Source organism: Ascidia mentula, chromosome 5, assembly GCF_947561715.1.
Source record: "Ascidia mentula chromosome 5, kaAscMent1.1, whole genome shotgun sequence".
Classification (NCBI taxonomy): domain Eukaryota; kingdom Metazoa; phylum Chordata; class Ascidiacea; order Phlebobranchia; family Ascidiidae; genus Ascidia; species Ascidia mentula.
In genome coordinates, this window is record NC_138570.1 from 8,732,133 (window position 1) to 8,758,202 (window position 26,070).

General features: G+C 39.1%; 3 protein-coding genes across 3 annotated transcripts; all 3 read right to left on the reverse strand.

Annotated features, from left to right (window-relative positions):
- Positions 1-1,895: 1,895 nt before the first annotated feature.
- LOC145902486 (mannan-binding lectin serine protease 2-like) lies at positions 1,896-7,129 on the reverse strand. Its single transcript, XM_082990477.1, has 15 exons — positions 7,056-7,129; positions 6,689-6,926; positions 6,273-6,456; positions 5,582-5,743; positions 5,395-5,498; positions 5,241-5,336; positions 5,045-5,189; positions 4,725-4,919; positions 4,474-4,582; positions 4,259-4,362; positions 3,699-3,867; positions 3,512-3,640; positions 3,238-3,385; positions 2,627-2,829; positions 1,896-2,208 (listed from the first exon to the last, which is right to left on the reverse strand). The coding sequence occupies exons 1-15, from the start codon at positions 7,064-7,066 to the stop codon at positions 2,010-2,012; spliced, it is 2,196 nt and encodes a 731-aa protein (XP_082846603.1). The 5' UTR covers positions 7,067-7,129; the 3' UTR covers positions 1,896-2,009.
- Positions 7,130-18,284: 11,155 nt separating this feature from the next.
- Positions 18,285-22,975, reverse strand: LOC145902843 (mannan-binding lectin serine protease 2-like). The gene is made up of 15 exons (XM_082990938.1): positions 22,952-22,975; positions 22,585-22,822; positions 22,161-22,344; positions 21,466-21,627; positions 21,279-21,382; positions 21,125-21,220; positions 20,929-21,073; positions 20,612-20,803; positions 20,360-20,468; positions 20,145-20,248; positions 19,703-19,871; positions 19,514-19,642; positions 19,241-19,388; positions 18,974-19,105; positions 18,285-18,470 (listed from the first exon to the last, which is right to left on the reverse strand). The coding sequence occupies exons 1-15, from the start codon at positions 22,954-22,956 to the stop codon at positions 18,285-18,287; spliced, it is 2,103 nt and encodes a 700-aa protein (XP_082847064.1). The 5' UTR covers positions 22,957-22,975.
- Positions 22,976-23,255: 280 nt separating this feature from the next.
- On the reverse strand, positions 23,256-25,291 carry LOC145902844 (mannan-binding lectin serine protease 1-like). Its single transcript, XM_082990940.1, has 7 exons — positions 25,287-25,291; positions 24,920-25,157; positions 24,497-24,680; positions 23,801-23,962; positions 23,614-23,717; positions 23,460-23,555; positions 23,256-23,408 (listed from the first exon to the last, which is right to left on the reverse strand). The coding sequence occupies exons 1-7, from the start codon at positions 25,289-25,291 to the stop codon at positions 23,256-23,258; spliced, it is 942 nt and encodes a 313-aa protein (XP_082847066.1).
- Between the last annotated feature and the right edge of the window lie 779 nt (positions 25,292-26,070).

Sequence of the window (26,070 nt, forward strand, 5' to 3'; positions counted from 1 at the left end):
GCCCACGTTTTCCAGGTTTAATAATTTACGTACAACATGAAAGAACCCCATTCTTACTGCCACTAAAATTAAAAGTCATAAACTGAGCATACAACCAAGTAGGGGTTTGATTAAAATTACCAAATTTGCACCTCAATCCATTTGGCCATGTCAGTATACAAATCAATGGACGCTGAGTGATATGCGCCGTGCAAGGAAAATACACCATGTTTGGGTCGCGGAACATCTCTGGCGACTCCAAGGGAAACTATTCCGTACGCTCTTTGTTTGTTGCCACTCGTATGAAACACTAACGGTCATCCGCAGCCGCTAGAATATTTATTTTCGCGACCCAAGTCTAGTGGGCAAAAAAGAAAAGCTGTAACATTGCATAAAACAAATCCAAGCACTATACGAGAACTGACCACTAAACAACTAAAATCCCACGAAAAAATCAGGGTAATGGACATGAAAAAACAATGGTGTCATCATTAAAACACTGCCTGCTCTCAAAGTAAAAGCCGTATCGACCCCTCTTCGAAGTCCTTTATTTGGCTATTTCCGTACAATATTGATCATGGTTGCAACCATGGGCACTTGCACACCAGGGTAACCAGACCACATAATGGCCTCTCTAACAACCGAGCTCTCGAAGCACAGTCGGTAAAGCAGTGGCCCTGTTTGCCCAAGATCGTGAGTTCCAACCTTACCGGCGCAGTATATTTTGTATCTTGTTCTGAATGTCAGAAAATTTTTGTCTTTCATTCAGTTTGGCGATGCCACGAGCAGTACAACTCGCCAAATCCGAAACTTCACCTATTTCGTACGGAATTGGTGGTACAAATGATTCGTAATTTTCTTCTTTTGGGTTGCATGTTGTCGTTAATGACAAGAGAGGCAGCAAATCGCAACAACAAAATACCTGCCCACGTATATTTATTGGAGTGCAGAACGTAGCCATGACGACATGAGCAGTAATAGGATCCAGGAACGTTGACGCAAAAGTGGTCACAGTAGATCAAATCGTCCCAGTCTTCAACCGTGTTTGCCACCATGTCCAACATTTTAGCACACTCGTCCTTATCTGAGTACATGCTTGTTAGATTGGATGTTGTCTGTTATAACACTCTTAGTAAGTAAGCTTTTAACCTTCGTTGTGTCAAGTAATATACCCACCTGATATTTCATGGACAGATCCAGCAAAAAAAGTCGATTACACAATAAATGAAAAAACTGTTGCCGTTATATTTTCTTCTCATATTTTAAAACATCTTTTCACATTACAGGACTTTCCTCTCATATTCGTGATAAAAATGAGCCTGGAATCCGATAGGTTTGGAATCTTGGTTCAGATAATCTGATGCAAAAATTAAGACCATATAGGTGCCCTGAGAGCATTTCCGCTTTACAAGGGTGACTCGCTTTACCGCAGAACCGATGGCACGAATCGAGATGTTCCAAATGTTTAACAAAGCGTATTTCAATTCTTTGGTAAATACGGTGGAATATCGCGGCCTGCACCGACAGGCGAAGTTGACCTTCGATCAGCGAAACTCTTCTGATAATTGGAAACCCCCAACAACGTTTGTATCTGCATGAACAACTTCAATTGACTTAGGATGTGTAGGCTATGCCAACATTATTTCCGGTAAAATTAAAATTGCTTATTTAAATCTTGGTTCCCTTACTTCGACATAAATATGGAACTGCGTTTGCCTGCTGCAGACGATAAATGGAAGCATTTGCATTATAACTTTGTTCACCAATCTTAAATTTGTATTGGGGTAATTACCCATCCAAGTCGACCCCAGGAAAAAATTTAAAAAAAGTGCAACCCAACCCCAGATTGGTAACTGTGAGCATTATTATAAACCAACATGGGCAGCCTGCGCTTTTCTAATTTCTCTTTACATACGCTATCCAGTTGAAACCAACTTTTGAATTATTGTTTAATAAGACAACAGACTTATTGCCAAAACAATTAATGTCACACACTGAGCACACACAATCAATTAACGCTTGGATTGAAATCACAAAATTTGCTCCTTGATCCATTGAACATTTCTGGTATGCAAATCGGTGAACACTGAATAGGAGAGAGATTCTCCGCATTCGTTTAGGGAAATTCCCCAAGAAACGATTCCGTACGCTCTGAACTTGTCGTCAGGCGTTTGAGTCATGAACGGACCCCCTGAGTCTCCGGTGCAGGTGCTTTTCTGAGACCCAAGTCTAGCGTGCAAAAAAGTGAGGCTGTAACACTGTGCATAATTGATTCGAAACACTATTTTAAGTGATTCACCAATAACCCACAAATTAAATCATGTAGTGTTATTACAGTTTGAAATTACTCTCTTACTCTAAGTCTAGTAAGTTTTTTTGTTTAGAAGATACATGAAGTGCACAGAAGTTCCCATACATACATAGTGCATGTGAAGACACAACTAGTTTTGAATGGAACTGTTTTTTTAAATGGTTAAATAGGGAGTACATTTTATTCATCATGAAAAATACTAAGTTAAGTTGGTGTTTATCGTCTCAAACAGACTATCGGAGAACATCATACACTCTCTTATTGACGTTGAACGCCAAGATTTATGTCCAAAGTTTAACCCTAACCCAAAGCGAAAATATTGAGCTTGATCCTTACGACACTCCGGCGCAAAACATGTTCTCCGTGAGACGAAGGTGAGATGGCATTTCTCGGTTGTGGTTGTTCACTGTTTCGAGAAAATTTTGCCAACATACAGTATGGTTGACGATCGGGAGCTCGGTGAATTTTAATACTACAGATCCTCCAAACTGTTTTTCTGTTACTCCCCAACCGGCAACGAGACCATTTCCGAAATCCATCTAGTAAATGAGAGTTTTTGTTTTAATCGCCTCCAGTCTCTATGGATAACGGAGACTCAGTAACGGATTAGCACAAAATATTTTAAATAATCCTGAGTCGTCTCGCTGTCTGTTTAACGTTTCTACGACATAATATATATTGCCTGTGTTTGCAAAAGAATTCAATTCTATTTAAATAAGCGATACTGATGATGCCTGCAAACACAGGCGAAAAATATGTATCGTAGAAACGTTTAACGGACAGACGACTCAGGATTATTTATTATATTTCCATCTATGTGAAGCAAAAAGTATAGGATGTGTGTAAAAGCATCTGGAAGGTTTCATATGGCGTGGTAAAGTTTTTCAACAGTCAACAAATATTAGGGACGCACATTTACTTTGCGTAAGTTTGTTTAAAATTCTTACCGCGTCTGAGTCAGGCAGAGGAAGACAAATGGGGCGCACATCGTCGTCCATGACAACAGTAGTAGCCAATCGCAAAAGCGCAAGGTCGCTATCCCAGCCATTATTATTGTAATCAGGATGCTTTAAAATATCAATAACCGGGTAGGACCTGTGTGAATACAAATTTGAAAAAAGTCCACGTGGTTGCTTAAAACCTAATAACGTTTATGTTTTCCTATGGTTGTGGAAGAAAACAGTACACACGCTTTATGTGCATTGAGAAAAAAATTAATACCTTGCTTTGGTATTTGGTCCGTGATCCTTTTTCCGGTTGTGGACGCCCAACCAAACAAAAACTTGGTTCAATGGCTGTAGAGTTGTCGTGTTCTTCTTGGTGATGCAGTGAGCTGCAGTCAAGACGTGACTGGATACAAACGACAGACATAGAATTGACGTCTGAATTTTTTAATTTTGTGACTTACTCGGGACCTATCAGGAAGCCTCCGCATGCATCTGATCGAGCGATGACGTTAGGCTGCAATCCAATGTTGATGAAAGCCATCCAAGGCCATTCGTGTGGTTTCGCATCAAGACCACCACTGATATGTTGACTAAAGATCGCCCTTTGCGCGAAGTTTTTCTCACCACAAACTGTAAATCATATTTTTAATCGCGCTAAACTATATTTTTCGTTTTTAAAGTGCAATACAATATTCCAAGATGTTGCATGCGCTCTGGGTGCTCCACAATACGTTTGAACCAAGATTTTACGTTTAGTTATTCCTTTTAACGTAGACGACATGATCTTTTCACCTCCTACTTTACTACTCCTTAGACAAGAATGTATATGGTCACATTTAACCCCGATTGAAGTGTTAAATTGAAAGCGATAGATTTTGCGCTAAAGTTCCATCCGCTTTGTTAAGGTTGCAAGAACTTATCCAACGGTGCGCCATGTGCCATAACACAAACATTACCAAATATTTAATTTTAGTTTCATGTTAGTATGAATCCACTTTAAATAGAAAGGACTGAATCTTACCTGGTTTGCATTCTGGAATTATGCCTTGAGATCCACTTTCCTCTGCAACCCATTCACTGTTCTTGTTGCAAACCCACCTTTCCGTGCCAGAAACTAATTCGTACCTGCGGTAATATAGGAGAAATAACCTTACTGCTTAAACCTCAGTGAAGAAACTCACTGGATGGTAACCGTACAGAACATTTGTGCTAATATCGATAAAATAAGCGACGTACCAATTGTTGCATGACACCGATACCACTTGGGTGTATGTGTAACTGTCGCTGGCGCCGATAAGCGACGAGTATGGAACATTTAGATGCACTGGATCTGCACATGTTTTTACTAAAAAACAAAACAAACGGAATATTCACACAATGTACTAATTTTCATTGCAGCACAGAGTTTTGAAACAATGGCTTTGCTATACAAATAACTACCCTCATTTTGAAACTCCTGCATTGCCAAAGTTAATAATTATACTTACTTTGACAAATGGGCGCACCACCATTCCAGTTCCCATCACTCTGGCAGGTAATATGTTGCATTCCAACAAGGTTGTAGCCATCGTCGCATTTAAACTTCACAACGTCTTCAAACTCATAGTAACCTCGTGTTTCAGTGATGTTGCTAAGAATTTGACCGTTCGATGGACTTTGTGGGTGTTCGTTACACCTGACCCCTGTCAAAAGTGAATTACGTCATCTGGATTGTTTTTTTGTTCTTTTTGTTTTAGTATAATTTTGTCGCAAGGAAATATACGTTCTTTGCATAGGTGGCTGTTAAAGTTAACAGGTAGTTACTTACTAGTGGTTGTGTACGATACTTGGAACCCGGCTTTTTCCACCGCGTTATCTGTATGAAACTCAAGTCGAGCAATTCTAGTGTTCGTCATTACAAATGCTGGCGCTACAGAGCCACAGAATTTCGCTTCTTGATCTCCATAAGCCAACTAAAATGACCCTTCTTGAAGAATAATTTATTATATTGTGAAACAAATTACCTTAAGAAAGTCATAGGGGCAATCAGTGTAGTTGTAATGATCCTCAATATCAAAAGTTGTGCTAAAGTTGAAATTCAAACTTAATCCTTCCCTGACCTGTTAAAAGTTGGATAGAAGTTTTGTACGAAAATTGTATAACTTCGAACAACTGCACCTCAATGTTCCACTGACAATCTGTAAGCTTTGGATACTTGGATGGATATTCCGGCGTTTGAATTAGGCCATTATCCGATTGTATCATCTCGTTACGACAATCACCTAACACATTTTTTCGTCAGGTGATTGATGCTTAAACCCATTTAGTTGATAAAATGTACAAGAAACACTGCATAATCAGTAACCTGTGCACGTATGTTGATTGGAGTGCAGAACGTAGCCATGACGACATGAGCAGTAATAGGATCCAGGAACGTTGACGCAAAAGTGGTCACAGTAGATCAAATCGTCCCAGTCTTCAACCGTGTTTGCCACCATGTCCGACATTTCAGCACACTCGTCCTTATCTGAGTACATGCTTGTAAGATTTTATGCTGACTGTCACAACCCTGCTGGTAAACAATCTCTAAACTCTCGTTGCATTTAACAATATCCGATTTATCACGAAATGTCAGGCAAAAATACGATCGAGCATTAAATGAAGAGTTAAGTTTTACGTTCGTTGTGCAAAAAAATGTGATATATTTGAAAACAGGGGTTTGGTGACAAAAACAAACCCTCCAAGTTATTTCTAATATTATGTAGTTGGATCCAATTTGACTGCCGATGAATTTAACCGAATATTTGATTAATTGTAGTTTTAACAACCATTTTCGCAGCAAGTCAAATTAATTCGACATAGGAAACTATGTAGTTTAGTACTTATTTTCAATTGGGGTCAAAATACTTCGGCGCTCTGCTGCATGTTCAATTATAGTACTGATGATGAACGCAGTTAATGTTCTAAACGTCTACTCTACTTGAGAAGATTAATAGCATATTAGCTTTGGCTTTTCTATTCCCACTTATTTTCATATAACACGACTTTCTTCTCACCGTCGTGATAAAAGTGAGCCTGGAATCCGATGGGTCTGGGATCTTCGTTCAGATAATCTGATACAAAATTTATGATCATCTGGTTGCTTTCAGATCTAAATTTGTTAAAACTTCGTGGTGCATTTCCCTTCCACCGATGACCCGCTTTACCGCAGAACCTATGACGCGTGCCGAGATGTTCCAACTTAACAAAAGAACAAGTCTTTAGGTGTTATACGTTTTTCGTTGGGTTGGTCATTTAATACAAGTGAGCTATTATCATTCAAAACATACATGTCCAAATCCACTCTTGTAATCTCTTTGTATACTTATTTAGAAGTTTCACAACTGCATTAAACTTGATGAGAACAACACGATATTAAAATTTCAAATTGCGTCGTATTACAACTTCTTTAATTCCTGGTTAGTACCCTTACCTCGACATAGTCATAAACGCAATCCCCTCCCAATTCCTCGTCATAGGAATCTTCCAAATCAAATGTGGTGAAATAAACAACAATCTGATAACCAGGTCTTGTGTTTAATATCCAGGTCTGGTTCGTATTATCCGGATACGGGTCCGGATAGTTCGCACTTTCTATAGTTCCGTACGGTTCATTCAACTGTACCGCGCATTCAGCACCAACAAACAACAGCAGTAAGATGACCGCATACCTGCAAGCATGTGCACAACTTGTTATTAAAGTTTCTGAATAACCTCTACGACCTTTTTTACAGAATGCAAGTGTCTAAACTTACGAATTTTAATGTAGTAACGTGTCATTGTTATGTTAGTAAACCTACCTCATTTTCATCTGCGTTTCATAGCCTGCTACAGCCGATGTGAGATAAAAACAAGTCCTCGTTGCTGCAGGCGATAGAATCTACTTTCTTGCTTGCGCACAGCCGACAACGCGGTCTTATCTCAAAACACGAGTGCTTATTCCGTTACAACCTGACATAGAAGAAACCGCATTAAGACCTTGTTTAAAATGTCGATGCTGTGTGTTTTGGAATCTGTGATAAACAGGAATTGTTGACTTTTATACTGAGGCATTGCCTGCTTAAATAGAATACCACGCAATAAATGTTATAATTTCCAAGACATTTTCGCTTAAAGCAGGTGAACTAATTATTGCTTGGGAATAAAGTTTTTGACGGAAAATCATGGAACACGAAAACAGCCTCTGGCGAGAAACTTCGAAACGGTGAAGGTTTCACCTTTTCCATGCAGACTTACTCTACCAACGAGAGTTACAGAAAACTTGGGAAAATATTCTACGCGTTCTATTAGTAAAAATGTCAAGAAAACAATATGCGAAAAAAAATATGGCAACGACAACAACCTGGGTTCTCAAAATGGCGTATATATATTACATTACACATTTATAAATTATTTATTGTATACATTGTTGTGTGAAACTCAGTCCAATTTAGTGCGATGCTGACAGTCGACATAACGAACGAACAGCATTCATAGACGTTCTGTCTGTGCGCATTGTTTGATTCCAAAAAGTCGGCGACATGTATATTCACAGCGTACGTGTTGCTGTGGTCGCCACAAACTCGCTGATTTCCACAACGCCATGAGATGCCATTTTTTAATCCTTTTCCGTTTCGAAAAGAAGGAATCTCCAGAGTCATTCCAACGTTAGTCATTTTCCCCATTCTGTGTTGCTAATTATGACAATGTGGCGAATTCTTGGATTTTTATGGTAAAGCGTTTAAAGAAAGAGACGCAAACAAAGTTTCATGTAACACCGCAACACCCATTTGAAAAATATTTAAAACTATTTACCCTACAACGGGTACACCAGTTGTTTGCAAAACTCTAGCGTGCCGTAATTTTGATCCGTTCAATTCAGTCAACACACATACTATTGCTACTGCTTTTCACAGACCAGCCGGTTAGGTTAAAAACCCAAAACATAAACAAAACTACCGCTCATATTTTCTATTGAGGAATGTAATATCGAAAATATATCTTAGCGTTTCTAACAAACAAGCCAATCGCGAATGAACATAGTTATACTACAATGTGGCATCGCGTCAGTGATATGTTCGGTGGTACGCGTACTTCAACCTGGGAAACCACTGCTTTTTTACATCATAGTACATCAAAGCGATTAAAAACAAATTTTGTTTCAATCTGTCATACATTTGACAGGTAAACAAGTTCGGTGTTGTTAATTTTTTTAATAGTGTGTTTTGCATCCGGTGGGTCTGGGATCTTTATTCCGATCGTCCGACACAATGTTAATGATCACGTGGTTATTACCTTCCAGATCAACAATGTTGACCGACTCGCGGAACTTGACTATTCCAGGGGTTGCTGACCTTACAACAGAAGCGGCGTTCCAAACAGAGACCATTTAACTAAACCAGAAAGAGCACTCCGTGTAACGTTTAGGCTGTGAAAACTGAGAGTCACGTGCAATAAAGTTGCGCAACACCAAATTAAAGTACGTCAGTGATCCAATGTCGCAACACTCATCCCTCAACAAATGTGATGATATTCTCGACTTCCAGAAAAAATCGATTGGGTTTTTCTCTCCCGACGTTTCTCGAAAGTTGTTGCAACTTTTTCAAGCGCGTTCTTTACTATTTTAACACATACGTCGCTATTTTTGACATGTGCAAAACAATGTAATATAAATTGGGCCGAAAATTTATTGTAATCTATATACAGGATGTGCAATTCACTGACAGATTAGGACGTTACATGACAAAATATTTGCTGTCACGAATCAATTTTCAAATATTTCAAAACAAAATGTACAAACTAACAACAATTAGTCCTGTATGTGCGCATTGATCCAGGGCAGATAATTTCCCACCTTTGTGTACACGCCGTAAGAGTATTGGACGCCGCAACGTTTAAATCTTCCAAACGACACAACGCCATTTAGAAACCACTTCTTGGTTGTCTTCAATTTGAAGGAAAACGGACCTCCAGAGTCACCCGCACACGAATCTCTTCCTCCAAGTCTGTGTTAAAGTAGTTGGTTTTAATATTTTTTTTGCAATTTTAAAGTAAAAACTCACGGAAACCCGGCGCAGATCATGTTTTTTGTGACAGACAAAATATGTTCTTCAAAATCTGCTTCGCAGTCTTGTTTCCTTACGACGGGGACACGAGTTGTTTGTAGGACTCGAGCGGTGCGCTCAGATGAACCTGTTCAAAACTTTATTGACACACGCATCTTCAAGGAATTTCTACAGACAAACCTGTTTTGCCCCAGCCAGCAATTGAAGCTCTTTTGTGAAAGTTAGGATCGTCCTGGGAGAAGTCTGGTAGACTTTGTTCTAGCAGAGTTTTTGGAATGCAGATTGGACGGACCTGTGTTGCAAAGGATCGTTCATTCTAAACTAGGAAGTATTTCCGGTATTTTTGCAGTTTTACGTTAAGGAAGTCCATTCAGGAAACTCTTTTTGCTTGAGAATTATTTATCTGTATTCGGTTACTCATATTTGGGGTAACGCAGCTCACCCAAGCATTTATATCAGCGGATTGGTTTAATTTGAGCACGGCGATATCGTTGTCATACATTGTTTTTGTAGTTTCATAATTTCCTCTATATTCTGGGTGAATGTAAGCCTCTTCCACAACAAACCTCTAAAACATTGAGAGATTTATCTGGTTGCATAACAACCAATTGTATGGTCTACAAAACTTTGGCCGACAAGAAATCTCTCGCTTGACAAAACAGATCTTTTACTTTTGATGCATCAGTAATGCTGTATTTACAAACCAGTTTGCATGTGTAATTGAATACGTACCATTGATCACATGTCACGTTTACCATATCGGTGTAAGTATAATTTTGCTTGACACCAGTAAGTGTTGAATGAGGGATGGTTGTTAGCTTCACAGGACTGTCACACGTTTTTACTAAAAATATTTATACCGATTACACAAGTGAAAAAACGTTCAAACAATAACAAACATTTTTCGTATGAAGTTTAAAGTAAGAGTTTTATTTAAACTCTATAAACTCTATAAACCACTTTATTTATTGCATTTGTAATGCATTTCGTAGCTTTTACATTTATTTAAGGGAAACCTAAATAGGGTTGTTCATTAATAGTTAATCGTTATACTTGCTTTGACGAATGGGGTCATTACTATTCCACGTCCCGTCGCCCTGGCAGGTAATATTTTGCATTCCAACAAGGTTGTAGCCGTCGTCGCATTGGGTAATGTTCTTTTTAAATCCTAGTTATTATAAATTTTATGGTTACTTGCTTTGATAGCGTTTAGTAAATTTGTTCAAGCCACATAAATGTCCACTTTTCATGGTAAATATAGACCCTTACTTGTAGTTGTGTACGATACTTGGAACCCGGCTTTTTCCACCGAGTTATCTGTATGAAACTCAATTCTAGCAATTCTAGTGTTTGTCATCACAGGGTCTAGTGCTACAGAGCCACAGAATTTTCCTTGTTGATCTCCATACACCAACTAAAATAGCTTTGTTAATGTAAAAACAGTCTCCACTTTTAGTAGATTCACCACTTTGTGCAAACTAAATCCCCAAACAAAAGAATGCGTTGTCAGCGTACTCTGTCATTGTAGGTGTTAAATGTCAAAAAGGCGTCCATGAACAAGCGTATTTTAGGTAAAACATACACAAACATACAGCTAAATGTTTAAATTTTTATTTGCACGAATAAATGGTCAAAATCAAAATACTGAAATTTGTGTGTGCATAAAGCTAGAAGAACAAAAACCTCATTTCACAACTACCTTGATATCTAACTATCTATTAGCGTAAATAAAATGACATTTCGTTTTTATCTTGCATTTGCGTAAATTACATCAAACGTTATTGTGAACACAGGTATGGTATTAGTGGGAATACCGTTTTGCGATTTTAACTCACCAACTTGGGCTTCCAGGCGGATCAGGGTGAACAACGAAACCTACAAGAAACTTGCCAAATCACCTTGTACCAAACTTGAGACGAAACTGAACAAATTTGTGTGGAAATTACGGACAGAAGACTGCATATCCCAACCGGATTATCGAAGACTACATAGCAGCGACGGTGTGCTCCCAAAGTTCTACGGGTTACCCAAAATCCACAAGGAAGGTATTCCATTACGACCGATTGTTTCTTTTTGTTAACTCGGCGATGTGCCAGCTATATAAGTTCATCAGCCAAATTTTATTGCCTTTAGTTAATAATACTGACTTCACTGTAAAAAATTCTGGTGAGTTTGTTAAAATGATTTCTGAATATAAATTACTTTTGCATGAGTGTCAAGTATTGTTTGATATCGTTGGCCTGTTTACGTCAATTCCGACAGATGTTGCGCACAAAATATCCTTGGACAAACTACAACAAGACACAACACTACATGAACGCACCAATCTTAAGTTACCACACATCAAAGAGGCATTACAGTTGTGTTTAGACTCGACTGTTTTCACATATAAACACGACATTTACCAACAAATTTTTGGCCCCCCATGCATGGGCTCTCCCATTTCACCGGTTCTGGCCAACAATACAATGAAACAGATTGAGCAAACCGCTCCTGCTTCCTTCAAAACACCCCCGCGACTTTGGCTCCGCTATGTCAATGACACGTACGTCATCATAGCAAAAGACGAGGTCGCAGGGTTTCATAATCACATAAACAACATCGAACCTTCTATCAAGTTCACCCGGGAAACACAACACGACCATAGTCTGTCAATTTTGGACGTAAACGTCACTGCAAAACCGGACCGGAAACTTACCACCTTTATTTTTTACTAGCCTACACACACTAACCGCTACTTACAATACACCTCACACCATCCGAAACATCAAAAACTCACTGTGACCAGAACCTTATATAACAGAACGATTACACATACTGCCGATCCACACATTCGGAGGGTTGAACGCAAACACGATCGGAACGCCCTAAAACTAAACAAATTTCCCACCAACCTAAATCTCACACCCCACACACACAACAAACCCACACAAACTTACACAGCATTCACTTCCATGCCATATTCAGGGAGTTTCTGAGCGGATATCAAGAATACTCAACGCCATCGGGGTAAAAGTGCCATGAAAGCGGTATGCACTTTAGAAAACATGTTTCCCAAACCTAAAGACCGTATTTCCATACTTCAAATCACCGGTGTAGTTTACTTAATACCTTGTCTTGATTGTAACACTGTGTATATTGGCCAGACTGAACGCAATTTAACGTCCCATATTAAAAAACACAAAGCAGCCATACGCAATATGGAATCCAATAAATCTTCCCTATGTGCCCACATGCTTGACACCGACCACCGTATCAATTGAAAGGAAGCAAAAGTATTAAAACAAGAAATTCTTTTGGCAAAACGGTTGGTTGTGGAAAATTATTATATTAATTCGCTACCTAATGTTTTAAATCGAAACGATGGAAAAGTACTTTCGCCCGTGTTCCGCAATTTCGCCCGTAACCATTCGTGACTTTTGTTTCTCATGTTTGGCCGTTTGACCCGTGATTGCTGTTGTCCATTGATTTATGTCCCACTGAGTTTTAGCTGTTGCGCCCCTGTTGTTCTTTTTCGTCGCTTAATTTCTTTGCCCGTGGGTTCGCTACTGTGTTTGTTTTATTGTCTGAAGAAGCCTGATAGTTGTACGTACAGGTGAAAGCGTGAAACGTCAAAAAATACAATCTTTTTTAAACAAAAGGTGTATATTTGTTGTTTTTCACCAGAAGATTGTCAGATTCATAATTCACGTGATATCTTTATGGCTTATCGTGAGCCACAACGACACGTTGAGGCAACTGCTGACTCTCACGGCCATACGAAAAACAACTATAAACATAGAGATGGCCTGCACCAATTCATAGAGATCAGTGGCTTAAACCAATTGTTTATCTTGTTGCAAAATACGTTAAATTTCGGTTTTCTTTAAACTTCTTCATCCAGTTTCAGCTATTTTCATCAGCGGTAATTCGGGTAATTCGGTACGTGTTTCTTGGAGAGCGCATACATGTTGCGTCTAATCATAGTATAGTATACTAAACAGCATACTGATACAATGGTCAAAAAAGGTAATTAACACAAAATCATGTTTGTTCATGTGTGACGCCTGTAGAAATCGTATCGCCTTTCGGTAAATGCTGTTGAGAATTGCCGCATATCATTGATGTTTACATATATAGAGGTTAGAGACGCTAGTCGACAAAACTTTTTTTCCAGTTGACAAATCAAAAACTTGTCTTCTCGTTCGTGGGGGAAATATGTTTACCGACCGAATATTAATTATGACCGTCATAAAAAAATCACTCTTTTACTTGTAACTTTTTCAAAAATCTCCAACTCTCACAATTGATTTTATTAATATGCATAAAAATATTTTATTAATATGCATAAAAATATTTTATTTTTTACAAAAATATTTATATAACTTGTTTGTAGCAAAGTTGTTTTTGAGGCACGTACTTTTTTGCTTGCACCTTTCACTCAGCAAGGATGCCAGCGATGTCGGCAACGTGAGTGATCGGCCTCATTACCCGCTGGCTCGAGTGGCCGCGCATCTGATGGGAGGTGAAAAGGCTCAAAGTCGTGCGGCAAGTTTTCCAATCTGAGTTAATCAACCTTTTTTTTCGCAATATTCTTTGCAAGTTTTCGAAAAAGTTTTGAAAGTCTTCTTGCATGTTTAATGGTTTTAAGATAGTCTGCAGCCAGAGAAAGGTATGTGATATGCTTAATCTGTTGTTGATAAATTGTTGCGGTTGCTGACGTTGGATCGTTTTACAGTCGAGATATATGAAACGGGTATCTCTGGCAAACAGACAAAGTGGAGGATTCCGGAGAAGAGTGTTTGGAATCGGATGCTGTTCCTCTCGGACAGCAACGCCAGGCTGTTTGTATCTCCGTATATAGAGTTAAACCAAGCAATGACTTTTGTTTAGACGTTGCGGCTCTGAGTATGCCCGAAGAAAGGATCAACCACGCGTTCGTTGAGTTATCCAACACTCCCATTGTTGAGGATGTCGAAGCTGTCATCGTAAGCTTCGGCACAAACAACATCCTCAACATGCACGGGAGCTGCCAAAGCATTGCTCAAGTCGTGGAGCTTACAAAGGAGCTCACATGAACTTGATTAAAGTTCTTTACCACAAGGCCAAAGTAAGTTTATAGGCTATTTATGAACTTTGTTGTTGTTTTGCTTTGTAACTTGTATGGAAACAAATTAATCAAACGTTCTGAACAACATTCGTCCGGTAAACATAGCCCCCGCGAATGAGAAGACAAGTTTGGTATCGTTGGAAAGGTGTTTGCGTAAGGAATGGTGTTAGAATTGTCTTTCCCATCGAACTGTAGCCAAAGTTATAAGTAAAAGACTGGTTCTTGTTAAAACCCCACTAAAACTGCCCCAAACACCCTAAAATTCGTCATGACAACAGCACGCACATGTGTGCTCATTCAACCGTAAATTTAATTTAAATGCGTCACTGCTTTGCTTGGTGATGCATGAATTTCCATTGTGATTCATAGAAATACCAATATGCGTCCTAAACTACACATATACTGTACCGACAAACTGGGTTTTAAGTAAAAAAAATTAATGTTAATAAACAAACAAGCTGTCCAACCTGCTGCTGTGTTTAGATTTGGCAGAATGCTCTACCAGGAATTCCAATTGACATTCTCATTTGTAAACTTCCTGATTTTCACATTTTGAAGCTTATTGATGGTGACAGTGACATTATCAACCTTATCATTGACTTATCAATTAAATCGGAAATGAAATCATCTGGCTTACATCCATTCAGGTAAAAATTTATAAAAAATGCTTTTCACATTACATGCAAGTAATGTGTACATGCAATTACATGTAATTGACTATCCATGTGAGAGAAAATGAATGTTTGTATGCCATTCATGCTGTATGCCTTTTCAGGGCGAAATATATTTTTCTGACAAAAAATAAAAACCCTACGCCGAAGTGGAACGAAACCACACAACACACTGAATGGGTTAATGTCATCAGACATATCCGGCGAGTGGAGTGGCAAAGTTTGTACGAAGACGATGGGGAAATGGAAGACACAATTCCTATAAAACTTAAGATACCCAAGCTAAACCGACCTGAAAAAAGTGAACTAAGTGAAGAGGTTCAAACTTATGCAAGTTTGGTATTCGCAAAGGTTCGCAACATGGAAAGAGCTGCCAGGAGTCTATTTGTTAAACATAACAACCTACACCTCAGGGAGAGCTTGCACAAATTAGTTAAACTGACCAGGGAAAATAAAATAACTATATGCAGAGCAGATAAAGATGGCAAAATTATCGTACTCAATTTCCAAGACTACATCACCGTAATGTCGATTCAATTCGACATGTTGACGCTGACTCCTGCTAATGTAGGCGAGCGTATAAAGGCTATAAAACACACCTGCGATGACCTACTCATCAAGCTACACAAGCTTGGGGCACTGAGCGATAAAATGCTTTTCAATACGGCTGGAATTAAACACCACGGGGCGGTCTATCGACATGTCTCCGGCTCCACAGCAAAGTTCTTTTCGTGTAGTGACCCTGGATACACCTATCCCCTATTCAAGACACATAAACTTAGCCCCGAGGAATTGCTACACTGCAAAATTGAAGATATACCGGTAAGACTAGTCCAGGCTTCCAGTAACACCATAACCTCAAGAATTACTGCGTTTCTTGAAAGCATCCTGAATCCAGTTAGTGTGCTCTATTGCAAGGCGACCATCAATGAATATTGCAGAGACAGTAAGCAATATCTTGAGGAGCTCCATCACTGGAAGCAATCCAATGCCCAACACATCAACATTACTTCACGGCACCACGAACTGTACATTGTAGCGGGTGATGTGAAAGCTTTGTATCCGAATCTCCCCAGGCCCATTATATCTCAATCATTGAAAGCGGCATTGAAAGGACACTCTAACTTCCACACACAGGCAAGAAATACCCTAATTGAATTATCAATGTTTTGCATAAACAATGCCTTACTGCGTAATGCAGACCACTTTTACAGACAGAAAGAAGGCATCGTAACTGGTGAAAACAACTCTGTATCTATAGCCAACATTGCTGTACATTACATAGTCTGCGGAGCAGCCACTGAAATTGCAAAGGCCCAAATTTTTAGGCGATTTATTGAGGATATTGTTTGGGTATCGTTTGGTGCTACAACTACTACTGCCATACGACATAAATTGGCTCAGTGTTTTGCACTAGCTGGGTTACAGCTAACTTTCCGACAGGCCACTACTGCTAAACAACCTTCCTGTGTGGAATTCCTTGATTTGTGCCATGTATCTGATCCGGCATCACTGGCAGGTTTTAAAACCACGAACTACATAAAACCTACTGCCCTTGATCGGTGCTTCTTAAATGGACGTTCACATCATCCAGTGCACGTATTTAATCCATCGTCTTCTCAGAAGCTATACGTATGCGCCGGTTAAATGAACATGACGAGGACTACATAGATGCATTAAAGTCGCTACACGACAAAGCAAACAAATCAGGCTTCCCCGCCAAGATGACTCGAGATGTCTTAGCCACAGCCAGTAAATGGAAATCCAGATTTTTCTGTGAAAAAACGGTGGACAAGGCAACGAAGTCGCGCAAACTCATTTGGGCCACGGTTTTCCCAAACATTCTAAGACTGTCGCCCAAGGAAATGCATCTACAGAACAATGCAACTATTGTTTATAGAAGAGGGCAAACTATTTCACAGCAACTGTGTAAATACAGAAACATAGCGCATCAAACAAAACATTCAGAGAGTGGCCAATCTGCTCCGTGTGGTCATTGCGCTTTGTGTGGCCACTATGGCCAACACGAGTCAATGGTAGAAACATCCGACGTTCTGTGCACCCCCACAGGTACAATCAAGTTACATCAGCGGCTAACCTGTCGCGACTTCGGTATTTACGTGGCGTCATGTAAAGAATGTGGGGCTCAGTACGTTGGTCAGACAAAAAACCGCTTCTCCACACGATGGAATATGCACAGATCCACGTGGAATAAGTTTCAATGCCTATACCGGATAATGACGCCACAGCATTAGGCAACCACTTCAAAACAAAGCATACTCATCTTTTCCACCAGAAACCCTCATTATCACGCTGTTACAGTGTGACATTCGTGCACAAACCGTCTGCAGAGAATTTGGATATATATGAGGATATGTGGTTGCATAGGACACGGGCACAGATCAACGTGCAGAGTATGATCACACCTGTATGCAAATAGTATATTTGCAATGTACCTTGTTTGTTTTCAATTGCTCTTCGTGTTTTGCTGTAGCGTTTTATGTCGTCACGATTGTGTGGCACTGCCAACAATCATTGTCCGCCTAAAGGCTCAAAAGTTCGAACCTCGTGTTCCCTTCTTTGTAGTGTTTTTTCCTCTTTACGGTTCGTTGCATTTTTTGGCGTCGTATATCGTGTGACGTGTACATTCAGATGTTGGACTTGCTCGCGAGTTTTGTCAGGTTTTGGGCGACATATTTTTTGTTGGGATTATACTGGCAGTCAGTTACTAGTTCTTTTCTTACATATCCAGGTTTTTATTTGCATTATCTAATTTTTAATTTTTAATTTTTAATTTTTTTTAATTTTTTTAATTTTTATCAAGGTACTTTCCTTTATGTGGCAGACTTCTACTTCGTTATTTTACGCTGTTTTGTACACTTTGCAGAAACTGATGATGCCCTTTTCAGGGCGAAATATATTTTTCTGACAAAAAATAAAAACATCTTTAAAAGAGCTGTCTGAAAGATTGATTTAAAAGTTTTACTCAGCCATTCATGCTGTTTTACATTTAAGCTTTTATATCTGAGAACTTTTAGCCATGTCTAAACTTAAGCATTTTTATCAACCAACACGGGCGGCCTGCACTTTTCTTATTTTTATTTAGAGTTCACTATCCAGTTGAAACCAACTTTTGAATTATTGTTTAATAAGACAACAGACTTATTGCCCAAAAATTAAAGTCACACACTGAGCACACACAATCAATTAACGCTTGGATTGAAATCACAAAATCTGCTCCTTGATCCATTGAACATTTCTGGAATGCAAATCGGTGAACACTGTGTAGGAGAGAGATTCTCCGCATTCAACGAGGGAAATTCCCCAAGAAACGATTCCGTACGCTCTGAACTTGTCGTCAGGCGTTTGAATCATGAACGGACCCCCTGCGTCGCCGGTGCAGGTGTTTTTCTGAGACCCAAGTCTAGCATGCAAAAAAGTGAGGCTGTGCATAATTGAATTGAAACACTGTTTTCAGTGAATCACCAACAACCCACAATTTTAATTATGTAGTGTTATCACAGTTTGAAATCGTTCCAAGGCCTAGTTAGTTTTATTGTATAGAAGATACATAAAGTGCATAGAAGTTCCTATATATGCACAGTGCATGTGAAGACACAACTAGTTTTAAATGCAGTAGTTCGTTTTAAAAATCGGTTAAAGAGAAAAGTAAATTTTGCATTGATCATGAATAATATTGTAAGTTAAGCTGGCGTTTAACGCCGAAAACAGACTATCGGAGAACATCATACAATCTCTTATTGACGTTGAACTCCAAGATACATTGTTAATGTCCAAAGTTTAACCCTAACCCAAAGCGAAACTATGAAGGTTCTTCCTTACGACGCTCCGGCGCAAAACATGTTCTCCGTGAGACGAAGGTGAGTTGGTATTTCTCGGTTGTAATTTCTCACTGTTTCGAGAAAATTTTGCCAACACGCAGCGTGGTTGACGATCGGGAGCTCGGTGAATTTTAATACTGCAGATCCTCCAAACTGTTTTTCTGTTTCTCCCCAACCGGCAACGAGACCATTTCCGAAATCCATCTAGTAAAGCAAAAAGTAAGATATGTGTAAAAGCTTTAAGAAGGCTTCATACCGCGTGGTGAAGTCTTTCCAACAACCAACAAATATTAGGGACGCACATTTTCTGTGCGTATAAGTTTGTCTGAAAATTCTTACCGCGTCTGAGTCAGGCAGAGGAAGGCAAATGGGACGCACATCGTCGTCCATGACAACAGTAGTGGCCAATCGCAAAAGCGCAAGGTCGTTATCCCAGCCTATATTATTGTAATCAGGATGCTTTAAAATTTCAATAACCGGGAAGGACCTGGGTGGAAACAAATTGGAAAAAGTCCACGTGGTTGCTTAAAACGTAATAACGTTTATGTTTTCCTGTGGTTGTGGAAGAAAACAGTACACACGCGTTATTTGGACAGAGAAAAAAAATAATACCTTGCTCTAGTGTTTGGTCCGTAATCCTTTTTACGGTTGTGTACGCCCAACCAAACAAAAACTCGGTTCAATGGCTGTAGAGTTGCCGTGTTCTTCTTGGTGATGCAGTGAGCTGCAGTCAAGACGTGACTGGATAAAAGTAACACAGATATAGAATTGATGTCTTAATTTTTAAATTTTGTGACTCACTCGGGACCGATCAGGAAGCCTCCGCATGCATCTGATCGAGCGATGACGTTGGGCCGCAATCCAATGTTGATGAAAGCCATCCAAGGCCATTCGTGTGGTTTCGCATCAAGACCACCACTGATATGTTGACTTAAGATCGGTCTTTGCGCGATGTTCTTCACACCGCAAACTGTAAATCATATTTTTAATAGCGCTAAACTATATTGTTCGTCTTTAATGTGCAATACAATATTCCAAGATGTTTTCTATAATTTTTGACAAGGGAGCTGCAGAATGCGCTCTGGGTGCTCCACAATACGTTTGTTGTACGTTATAACGTAGCCGACATGAATTGTCCAGCGGTTGCCATGCGACGAAGACATAAGCACTAACGTTACCAAATGTTTAATTTTAATTTCATGTTGGTATGAATACGCTTTAAATAAAAAGGACTGGATCTTACCTGGTTTGCATTCTGGAATTACGCCTTGGGATCCACTTTCCTCTGCAACCCATTCACTGTTCTTGTTGCAAACCCACCTTTCAGTGCCAGAAACTAATGCGTACCTGCGGTAATATAGAAGAAATAACTTTACTGCTTAAACCTCAGTGAAGAAAATCACTGGATGGTAACCGTACAGAACATTTGTGCTAATACCAATAAAATAAGAGACGTACCACTTGTTGCATGACACCCATACCACTTGGGTGTATACGTAACTGTCGCTGGTGCCGTTAAGCGACGAGTATGGAACATTTAGATGCACTGGATCTGCACATGTTTTCACTAAAAAAACAAAACACACGGAATAGTCACACAATGTACTAATTTTTATTGCAGCACAGAGTTTTGAAACAATGGCTTTGCTATACAAATAACTACCCTCATTTCGAAACTGCTGCATTGCCAAAGTTAATAATTATACTTACTTTGACAAATGGGCGCACCACCATTCCAGTTCCCATCACTCTGGCAGGTAATATGTTGCATTCCAACAAGGTTGTAGCCATCGTCGCATTTAAACTTCACCACGTCTTCAAACTCATAATAACCTCGTGTTTCAGTGATGTTGCTAAGAATTTGACCGTTCGATGGACTTGGGTGTTCGTTGCACCTGACCCCTGTCAAAAGTAAATTACGTCATCTGGATTGTTTTTTTGTTCTTTTTGTTTCAGTATAATTTTGTCGCAAGGAAATATACGTTCTTTGCATAGCTGGCTGTTAAAGTTAACTGATAGTTACTTACTAGTGGTTGTGTACGATACTTGGAACCCGGCTTTTTCCACCGAGTTATCTGTATGAAACTCAAGTCGAGCAATTCTAGTGTTCGTCATTACAAATGCTGGCGCTACAGAGCCACACAATTTTTCTTGTTGATCTCCATAAGCCAACTAAAATGACCCTTCTTGAAGAAGAATTTAATGTATTTTGAAACAAATTACCTTAAGAAAGTCATAGGGGCAATCAGTGTAGTTGTAATGATCCTCAATATCAAAAGTTGTGCTAAAGTTGAAATTCAAACTCAATCCTTCCCTGACCTATTAAAAGTTGGATAGAAGTTTTGTGCGAAAATTGTAAAACTTCGAACAACTACACCTCAATGTTCCACTGACAATTTGTAAGCTTTGGATACTTGGATGGATATTCCGGCGTTTGAATTAGGCCATTATCGGATTGTATCATCTCGTTACGACAATCACCTAACACATTTTTTCGTCAGGTGATTGATGCTTTAACACATTTAGTTGATAATATGTACAAGAAACACTGCATAATCAGTAACCTGTGCACGTATGTTGATTGGAGTACAGAACGTAGCCATGACGACATCCACAGTAATACGATCCAGGAACGTTGACGCAAAAGTGGTCACAGTAGATCAAGTCGTCCCAGTCTTCAACCGTGTTTGCCACCATGTCCGACATTTCAGCACACTCGTCCTTATCTGAGTACATGCTTGTTAGATTTTATGCTGTCTGTCACAACCCTGCTGGTAAACAATCTCTAAACTCTCGTTGCATTTAACAATATCCGATTTATCACGACACGTCAGGCAAAAATACGATAGTGCATTAAATGAAGAGTTAAGTTTTACGTTCGTTGTGCAAAAAATGTGATATATTTAAAGATAAGAGTTTGGTGCCCAAAAAACAAACCCTCCAAGTTGCTTTTAATATTATGTAATTGAACCCAATTTGACTGCCGATAGATTTAACCAAATATTTGATTAATTGTAGTTTTAACAACCATTTTCGCAGCAAGTCAAATTAATTCGATATAGGAAACTAGGATGTAGTTTAGCACTTATTTTCAATTGGGTGCAAAATACCTCGGCGCTCTACTGCATGTTCAATTATAGTACTGATGATGAACGCAGTTAATGTTCTAAACGTCTACTCTACTTGAGAAGATTAATAGCATATTAGCTTTGGCTTTTCTATTCCCACTTATTTTCATATAACATGACTTTCTTCTCACCGTCGTGATAAAAGTGAGCCTGGAATCCGAATGGTCTGGGATCTTCGTTCAGATAATCTGATACAAAATTTATGACCATCTGGTTGCCATCAGATCTGAATTTGTTTAAACTTCGTGGTGCATTTCCCGTCCACCGATGACCCGCTTCACCGCAGAACCTATGACGCGTGCCGAGATGTTCCAACTTAACAAAAGAACAAGTCTTTAGGTGCTATACGTTTTTCGTTGGGTTGGTCATTTAATACAAGTGAGCTATTATCATTCAAAACGTACATGTCCAAATCCACTCTTGTAATCCCTTTGTATACTTTTTAGAAGTTTCACGACTGTATTAAACTTGATAAGATTTAAGAACAGCACGATATTAAAATTTCAAATTGCGTCGTATGACCAAACTTCTTTAATTCCAGGTTAGTACCCTTACCTCGACATAGTCATAAACACAATCCCCTCCCAATTCTTCGTCATAGGAATCTTCCAAATCAAATGTGGTGAAATAAACAACTATCTGATAACCAGGTCTTGTGTTTAATATCCAGGTCTGGTTTGTATTATCCGGATACGGGTCCGGATAGTTCGCACTTTCTATAGTTCCGTACGGTTCATTCAACTCTACCGCGCATTCAGCACCAACAAACAACAGTAGTAAGATGACCGCATACCTGCAAGCATGTGCACAACTTGTTATTAAAGTTTCTGAATAACCTCTACGACCTTTTTTGCAGAATGCAAGTGTCTAAACTTACGAATTGTAATGCAGTAAGGTGTCATTGTTATGTTAGTAAACCTACCTCATTTTCATCTGCGTTTCATAGCCTGCTACAGCCAATGTGAGATAAAAACAAGTCCTCGTTGAGATAAGCCGACAACGCGGTCTTATCTCAAAACACGAGCGCTTATTCCGCTACAACCCGACTGAAGAAACCGTATTAAGACCTTGTTTAAAATGTCGATGCTGTGTGTTTTGGAATCTGTGATAAACAGGAATTTCGATTAAAAATCTGGATTGTTTTTTTGTTCTTTTTGTTTCAGTATAATTTTGTCGCAAGGAAAAATACGTTCTTTGCATAGCTGGCTGTTAAAGTTCACTGGTAATTACTTACTAGTGGTTGTGTACGATACTTGGAACCCGGCTTTTTCCACCGAGTTATCTGTATGAAACTCAAGTCGAGCAATTCTAGTGTTCGTCATTACAAATGCTGGCGCTACAGAGCCACAGAATTTCGCTTCTTGATCTCCATAAGCCAACTAAAATGACCCTTCTTGAAGAAGAATTCAATGTATTTTGAAACAAATTACCTTAAGAAAGTCATAGGGGCAATCAGTGTAGTTGTAATGATCCTCAATATCAAAAGTTGTGCTAAAGTTGAAATTCAAACTCAATCCTTCCCTGACCTATTAAAAGTTGGATAGAAGTTTTGTGCGAAAATTGTAAAACTTCGAACAACTGCACCTCAATGTTCCACTGACAATTTGTAAGCTTTGGATACTTGGATGGATATTCCGGCGTTTGAATTAGGCCATTATCGGATTGTATCATCTCGTTACGACAATCACCTAACACATTTTTTCGTCAGGTGATTGATGCTTTAACACATTTAGTTGATAATACGTACAAGAAACACTGCATAATCAGTAACCTGTGCACGTATGTTGATTGGAGTGCAGAACGTAGCCTTGACGACATGAGCAGTAATAGGATCCAGGAACGTTGACGCAAAAGTGGTCACAGTAGATCAAATCGTCCCAGTCTTCAACCGTGTTTGCCACCATGTCCGACATTTCAGCACACTCGTCCTTATCTGAGTACATGCTTGTAAGATTTTATGCTGACTGTCACAACTCTGCTGGTAAACAATCTCTAAACTCTCGTTGCATTTAACAATATCCGATTTATCACGACATGTCAGGCAAAAATACGATAGTGCATTAAATGAAGAGTTAAGTTTTACGTTCGTTGTGCGAACAAATGTGATATATTTAAAGATAAGAGTTTGGTGCCCAAAAAACAAACCCTCCAAGTTGCTTTTAATATTATGTAATTGAACCCAATTTGACTGCCGATAGATTTAACCAAATATTTGATTAATTGTAGTTTTAACAACCATTTTCGCAGCAAGTCAAATTCATTCGATATAGGAAACTAGGATGTAGTTTAGTACTTATTTTCAATTGGGTGCAAAATACCTCGGCGCTCTACTGCATGTTCAATTATAGTACTGATGATGAACGCAGTTAATGTTCTAAACGTCTACTCTACTTGAGAAGATTAATAGCATATTAGCTTTGGCTTTTCTATTCCCACTTATTTTCATATAACACGACTTTCTTCTCACCGTCGTGATAAAAATGAGCCTGGAATCCGAATGGTCTGGGATCTTCGTTCAGATAATCTGATACAAAATTTATGACCATCTGGTTGCTTTCAGATCTGAATTTGTTTAAACTTCGTGGTGCATTTCCCGTCCACCGATGACCCGCTTCACCGCAGAACCTATGACGCGTGCCGAGATGTTCCAACTTAACAAAAGAACAAGTCTTTAGGTGTTATACGTTTTTCGTTGGGTTGGTCATTTAATACAAGTGAGCTATTATCATTCAAAACGTACATGTCCAAATCCACTCTTGTAATCTCTTTGTATACTTATTTAGAAGTTTCACGACTGCATTAAACTTGATGAGATTTAAGAACAGCACGATATTAAAATTTCAAATTGCGTCGTATTACAACTTCTTTAATTCCTGGTTAGTACCCTTACCTCGACATAGTCATAAACACAATCCCCTCCCAATTCTTCGTCATAGGAATCTTCCAAATCAAATGTGGTGAAATAAACAACTATCTGATAACCAGGTCTTGTGTTTAGTATCCAGGTCTGGTTTGTATTATCCGGATACGGGTCCGGATAGTTCGCACTTTCTATAGTTCCGTACGGTTCATTCAACTCTACCGCGCATTCAGCACCAACAAACAACAGCAGTAAGATGACCGCATACCTGCAAGCATGTGCACGACTTGTTATTAAAGTTTCTGAATAACCTCTACGACCTTTTTTACAGAATGCAAGTGTCTAAACTTACGAATTGTAATGCAGTAAGGTGTCATTGTTATGTTAGTAAACCTACCTCATTTTCACCTGCGTTTCATAGCCTGCTACAGCCAATGTGAGATAAAAACAAGTCCTCGTTGAGATAAGCCGACAACGCGGTCTTATCTCAAAACACGAGCGCTTATTCCGCTACAACCCGACTGAAGAAACCGTATTAAGACCTTGTTTAAAATGTCGATGCTGTGTGTTTTGGAATCTGTGATAAACAGGAATTGTTGACTTTTATACTGAGGCATTGCCTGTTTAAATAGAATACCACGCAATAAATTAAAGCAGCTTAAAGCAGGTGAACTAATTATTGCTTGGGAATAAAGTTTTTGACGGAAAATCATGGAACACGAAAACAGCCTCTGGCGAGAAACTTCGAAACGGTGAAGGTTTCACCTTTTCGATACAGACTTATTCTATCAACGAGAGTTACAGAAAACTATTTCTGTATTATTTTCTGGGAAAATATTCTACGCGTTCTATTAGTAAAAATGTCAAGAAAACAATATGCGAATCATTAAACATGCATAAAAAAATATGGCAACGACAACAACCTAGGTTCTCAAAATGGCGTATATATATTACATTACACATTTATAAATTATTTATTGTAAACATTGTTGTGTGAAACTCAGTCCAATTTAGTGCGATGCTGACAGTCGACATAACGAACGAACAGCATTCTTAGACGTTCTATTTGTGCGCATTGTTTGATTCCAAAAAGTCGGCGACATGTATATTCACAGCGTACGTGTTGCTGTGGTCGCCACAAACTCGCTGATTTCCACAACGCCATGAGCTGCCATTTTTTA

Coding starts and splice junctions, on each gene's coding strand:
- LOC145902486 (XM_082990477.1), bottom strand. Junction 5,337..5,394: donor ATTGTCAGTGGAACATTGAG/GTGCAGTTGTTC, acceptor AACTTTTAACAG/GTCAGGGAAGGATTAAGTTT. Junction 3,386..3,511: donor GGACCAAATACCAAAGCAAG/GTATTAATTTTT, acceptor GTATTCACACAG/GTCCTACCCGGTTATTGATA.
- LOC145902843 (XM_082990938.1), bottom strand. Junction 20,469..20,611: donor TGGTGCGCCCATTTGTCAAA/GTAAGTATAATT, acceptor TTGTTTTTTTAG/TGAAAACATGTGCAGATCCA. Junction 20,249..20,359: donor TGGGTGTCATGCAACAAGTG/GTACGTCTCTTA, acceptor ATATTACCGCAG/GTACGCATTAGTTTCTGGCA.
- LOC145902844 (XM_082990940.1), bottom strand. Junction 24,681..24,919: donor GTGTTTATGACTATGTCGAG/GTAAGGGTACTA, acceptor TCTTTTGTTAAG/TTGGAACATCTCGGCACGCG. Junction 23,718..23,800: donor CAATCAACATACGTGCACAG/GTTACTGATTAT, acceptor AAAATGTGTTAG/GTGATTGTCGTAACGAGATG.